A 6,116-nucleotide genomic window follows, 5' to 3' on the forward strand; every position below is an offset into this window, starting at 1 on the left:
TGAGACCCTATACTAAATACATTAAAAAAAAAAAAAAAAAAAAAAAAGACCAGCTAGGTGTGGTGGAGCATGCCTCTACCCCAGCACTTGGGAAGCTGAGGCAGGAGGACTGCCACAAACTTAAGGCCAGCCTGAAAATGTCTTTAAAAAACTAGAAGGGCCAGGGAGACAGCTGAGTGGCACAATGCCTACCTGACAAGCACAGGGTCCTGAGTTTGGTCACCAGTACTAAAAAAAATTTAGGCTATCCTGTCGTTTTGCCACAACAGCCCACATTGCTTTCTCCAGGGTGTTCTTTCATCTTGTTTCTTCCTTTACTTGGTCCAAGCTCACTCTGTAGAGCCAGTTTTTCCCTCACTCCTCATTTTTACTTTCTCAAATAAAACTTCTTCATTGTTTTTTTAAAAATAATTTTTTTCTAATTTCTTCAATTGGGGGCCTGCCCCTTAGCTCACTTCTTTTTTTTGGCAGAACCGGGGACTGAACTCAGGCCCCTGCGCTTGCCAGAGAAGCACTTATTCCACTGAGCCATCTCCCCAGCCCCGCTCGGTTCTTTAAGTGGCTGCTTCAACAAAGCAGTCCAGCTCTGGTTGCTGTGGTTTGATCCCCACAATTCAAGCCAGCCAAACATGTTCTGAAGGCATTCTGAGCCAGGACCACCCCCCCAAAAAAAAAATCTAATTTCTTCGATCTACAGTTGAAGACAAAAAAAATCAGTAGTTAAATTAATTTCAAGGTTAAAAACACTACAATCCACTCCTGTGTAGATTTAAATCACTTCTGTGAAAAGGCGTCCTCTATAGCTGTAAATTTAAGATGCCACTTTCCTATAGAGAAATACATTCAAAATAAAAAGCAGAAAAAAAAAAAAAAAACAAAAAAACAATATATTTTTGAAGGGAATGAGATGAAGGCATCTGGAAAAAAACAGTTTCTCTCCATTCATCCCACTCAACACTTACCCCACACCTTGCTCCCCAGGCACGCGGACCACTATCAGATACAGAGGACATAAGGATGGCCAAGTAACCTTTCACAAGTTATAATGGTATCTTATTGAAATGCCTGAAGCCAAAGAAACTCTTTTTTCTTTCTTATGAAATAGATTAAAATTCAATTCATGAAATCTGAAGAAACAAAAAAATGCACACATTTAGCTTTTGAGTTTTTTTATTTTGTTTCAGACAGTTAGACAAGACATCCACACACAAGAACCTCTTAACAGTCACTGAACATGTGAAAGGCTACTTACATTTATAAAGGAAAAGAGAGAAGTGTGATTGTCAAACAGGGAACATGAATCCCCAAATAAATTATCTTACAAAAATATCAAACTTGCTTTCTCACTTTTCTATTACTGGTAAATATGAAAATTCACATTAAAAAATTTAGGCTAGTATAGTAAGTTAAGGCCATTATTTTTTACATATTCAGTAAGTCTTTCAAATAAATATTGTACACAAATTTAAGTTTAAAAAAATAGGTCAAGTCTTACCCCATTTTTTTTTTTTCCTTTTTCTTTTTGAGACAGAGTCTCATTATATAGTTCAGGCCAGCCTGGACTCACTACAAGGACCAAGCTGTTCTCAAACTCATGGTGATTCTCTAGCCTCAGCATCCTAAGCTCTGGGACTACAGGAATGCACTACCACACCCAGCTTACCCTATATTTCTTTCTTTCTTTTTTCTTTTTTTGTGGTACCAGGGATCAAACTCAGGACCTTGTGCTAGCCAGGAAGGTATTTATGCTGCTGAGACATATCCCTACCCCCAAACCTGTATTTCTTTGGTCCACTAAAAGACCATTCATCAACTGACATTAAACTGGACTATACAGCACATACCACAAACAGAAGCACACACACCACTGAAACTGCACATGCCCAGCAGCTAACGCTGCTGTGCCCTACGGAGCTTTATCCTGCACAAACTCTCAAGCCTATCTTGAATCAAACTGCAAGGAAAGAGCAAAAGATAATACCTGTCTACTACAGACACATGCTCAGGCCTTGTGTAAAATGCAGAAAGGATAAAGTTTTCCTGACACACAGATCCCTGAACACAGGCTAGCATTCAGCACTGCTTCAGATACCTGAATGCCGGGGCACAGGTGCCGTCCTCATGGAGGACACGTGAGTGGACACACGGGACAGAACTCTCTTCTGTCAGGTCTGTTCCTGTTGTTTTAGTCCAAAGTTGTACGAGGACTTAAATCTTGATCGAGACTTAATAAAAAATGTTACATTCAGTTCTTCTATCCTAATAACTAAGTATAAGAAGAACTAGGAGGGTATAAGACTTTCTGTATCCTCCTGGATATTTAAACCTAATCAGATTTTTCTTGTAATGTGATCTTTTAATTAACAATATGCTAATAACAAAATTGACAGAAGTACAGTTTTGTCCACACCATTCAATTCTCTTATTGTTAAAACACTGTATTACAAATGAATCCAGTAAACACCTTCCATTTTCAGAGGCCTGAGAGATGAATTCAACTTTCCTTTAACCAGTTACGACTAGACTGGGCTAAGGACAGCAATAGCCAACTTCTCAAACTGAAGTGACGCACCCCAAACTCTAAAATACTAACACTTTCCATCCAGGATAGAAAAACGAGCACCCAAAGTAAAGGGAGTCACAAGACTGATCAAGTATCCAATCAAAAACCACTTCTCTGTTACTTGAGCTAATAGTTACTCGGAGCTTAAAGTTTCCTCCTTCATTAATACTGGTCGTTCCAAGAGTCACAGTTTCGATGTCAAATGTGACAGTAGATCCAGAAGTAACTGCAGGCAACTGGTTAGTCATTTCTTTTCCATTTACAAAAACTGCACCTAAAATGTCAGAGTAAAAGAGTCATTTTCCTGTAAGCAGTAATTCTAATGACAGAATTGAAACAGCTTCTAGATTACTCATAATAGCCAATTTGCCAAGTCAGAAAAGGAAAACATTTCAGGATGCCAATGACATTGTGGACTAATTTAATTATGCGCATTAACCTCCATCCCCGTGGCAGGACAAACAAAGCCTTCATCACATTTTAGGATTCTGGCACAAGGCTCTCTCTACTCTTTATCCTCTTGGACCTGGGCTCAAACTCAGGACCATGAGCTTGCCAGGCAGGCACTTAAACCACTGAGCTATCTCCCTAGCCCAAAGTAAGGACTTTTTTTTTTTTTTTTTAATTAATTTATTTATTTATTTTGTGTGTGTGTGTGGTCAGCTCAGCCCACCAGGGGGCAGGGCTGGCTGGCATGTGGTGCTGGGGATTGAACCGCGGTCCCTGTGCTTTTGCTTAGCTTGTTCTAAGTAGGTGCTTTAGACCACTGAGCCATCTCACCAGCCCCAGTAAGGACTTTTTTTGTGTGTGTGGTACCAGAGATCAAACTCAAGACCTTGCACTTGCCAGGCAAGCACTTATTCCACTTGAGCTATTTTCCCGGCCCTACTCCTTATCAACAGAGACGAATTTCTTCTGTGAACAACATCATAAATTTAATATTACTACAAAATCACAACTTTTTGAGACAGTAAGATTGTATCATATGGAATAAATAAGAATCTTATTGAACCTAATGTTTGACCCTAACCATGAAATGTTAAAAGGTCTTAATAGAAATTTTGAAAAATGTGACTACTCTGGAGTAAGGAACCATGAGCATTACAAATATACAAAAAATAGTCGTTTATCTGGATGTGGCCCTGCCTGTGCTGGCAAGCTGAGGCAGGAGGGACATAAATTCAAGGCTAGCTTAACCGACTCAGTGAAACCCCAGCTCAAAATAAAATGTAATATTGGAAGACTTGTAAAAGAAAGAAAAAAAGAGAACAGAGAGAAGAAAGGCAAGAAAGTGAGGGAAGAAGGAAAGAAGGAATAAAGAAAAAAAAAAAGAGAAACAGAGAAAAAAAAAAGAGAGGAGAGGAAAGGAGAGGAGAGGAGAGAAGACAAAAGAAAAGAATCTCTTTTTCCAGTTTCCTAATCTACAAGATGACTACTGTGACATAACTGCCTGGCTGATATCTCAGCTCAGTTGATTCCAGGCCCCATAATTTTAGGGTATTTAGCCTCCCGAGGGACTTAGTTTTCATCTCAGGAGGTATGAGGTGTGATAAAAAAACCACAATAAATGTTAAAATTTTTAAAACTTACATCTTTATGAGATAGGCATGATTAAAAAAAAATAGGGTGGGGGCTGGGAAGATGGCTCAGTGGAATAACTGCTTCCCTGGCAAGCGCAAGAAGGGCCTGAGTTCAATCCCCGATTCCGCCATAAAAACAAAACAAAACACAAAAAATAGGATGGCCACCAAGGACCATCCTACAGAAGGAAGGCTCATAAAAATATTACAATGTGTCTTCATCTACTTATCTATTGGATCTGGTACCGCTGGGCTTCTATCTCATTTTTTACTGTAATACATTTAAATTTAAATATTCACGGTATTTTTATCACAACTAGTAGCTAGGAAATTAAATGCTTATTTGTTTGTAAAGTTGTTTGTTTTTTTGTTTTTTTTGTCTTTCTGAGACAGGGTCTCGCTATGTAGTTCATACTGGCCTTGAGCTCCCTTTGTAGCCCAGGCTGGTCTGAAATTTGCAATGATCCTCCTGCCTCAGCCTCCCAAGCGCTGGGGTTACAGGCATGTGCCACTACAGCTGACTGTAAAGCATTTTAAAACAATGCTTGCTGAGGATGTAGCTCATTGGTAGAGCATCTGCCTAGCACCCAAGACTTGTTTCTAGGTTCCCTCCCAGCACTGGGGGAGGAGAATGGCCTACACTTTTCCATCTCCTTCAGAAATGTGTGGTACTGGGCACTTCCATTTCACTACCATACTGAATTACACTTCAGGAGTGCGGCGGTGATCTCTTACCATTGGTGCTGACGCACACTGCCTGGTCCCGCTGCAGAGACTCGCACCCGCTCTGCCTCTCTGCACACACTCCTATGCTGTCTCTGCGGTCTGGCTGCCCCACAGTTTCAACCCTGTACACAAGGTTGAAAGGTCATTTCATATTTTTTCAACATAACATTATACCTCGCAGTTACAACTTAAAAGAAGAAATTTCATTACAATTGCTATTTTGTAAACAGTAATTTGGAACTTATATTCCAAATGCTATTACAGCTGCCCACAATATGCAGGCCAGACGAGAGGCTTGGAGCAACAGGCTCCCCTGTTGCCTTTTTGCAAGTGCATTCTATGATAGCTGTAACACCTCACTATCACCCAATGGCCCGGTTCCGAAAAAAAATAAAAAATAAAAAATAAAATAAAAAATAAAAAATAAAAAAAAATCACCTAGTGATGTTTCCGAGAACTTACTCCTGTCATTAAGCAATGCATCACTGCATCTACCTGTAAGTAATATCTACAAATTTTTGGTTCCAGGGGTTGAACTCAGGACCTTGTGCATGCCAGGCAGGCACTTGTGCTGCTGAGCTATCTCCCCGGTTAATATCTACAAATTTTTAAAACAATCTACAAAGCAAGTGCTATTATCATATCCACATCATAAGTGAGCACACTAAAGCACAAAGAAACAATAAAAGGGGGTGTGGACCAGAGTAGAGCACTTGAACAGCAGCACATGGTCCTGTGTTGGGCCCCCAGCACAATAACACAAAAATACCCTCAAAAAAATGGAGGAAGACACAAAGGAATGAAGGAAGGAGTGAAGGAAATCTGTCTTATCTGCCCCTTGTAATTAATGTGACTCTTGCTGCCAGTCACCCAAACCCAAACCTTCAATATAAGTCTACAATGATGTTTATAATATCTGAAAGTAAATATTAGTTTTTAAAAAGGGCATTGTAGGGCTGGTGAGATGGCTCAGTGGTCTAAAGCACCTACTTAGAACAAGCTTAGCAAAGCACAGGGACCACGGTTCAATCCCCCAGCCCCACATGGCAGCCAGCCCCGCCCCCTGGTGGGCTGAGCTGGCCACACACACACACACACACACACACACATAAATAAATAAATTTAAAAAAAAATTAAAAAAAACAAACAAACTGAAAGTAAACCTCTCCTACTACCAGTTAATTTCCTGTTTCTTAACCTATTTCTTCCTATTTTGGAAAATTTTCCCTTGTTATCTGAGCTGTGTG

The 6,116-nt window shown here is 40.0% G+C and overlaps 1 protein-coding gene across 1 annotated transcript in view; it reads right to left on the reverse strand.

The window, feature by feature from the left end:
* Positions 1-2,237: 2,237 nt before the first annotated feature.
* Positions 2,238-6,116, reverse strand: part of Crlf3 (cytokine receptor like factor 3) — a 51,999-nt gene continuing 48,120 nt past the window's right edge. Inside the window, exons 6-7 of the mRNA XM_023719851.1 lie at positions 4,879-4,991; positions 2,238-2,837 (exon numbers count right to left, since the gene is read on the reverse strand). Coding sequence (XP_023575619.1) covers positions 2,581-2,837; positions 4,879-4,991 — 370 coding nt within the window. The 3' untranslated portion in view covers positions 2,238-2,580. The remainder of the gene's footprint in view (positions 2,838-4,878; positions 4,992-6,116) is intronic.

This window comes from Octodon degus, unplaced genomic scaffold (assembly GCF_000260255.1).
Source record: "Octodon degus isolate 3935 unplaced genomic scaffold, OctDeg1.0 scaffold00072, whole genome shotgun sequence".
NCBI classification, from domain to species: domain Eukaryota; kingdom Metazoa; phylum Chordata; class Mammalia; order Rodentia; family Octodontidae; genus Octodon; species Octodon degus.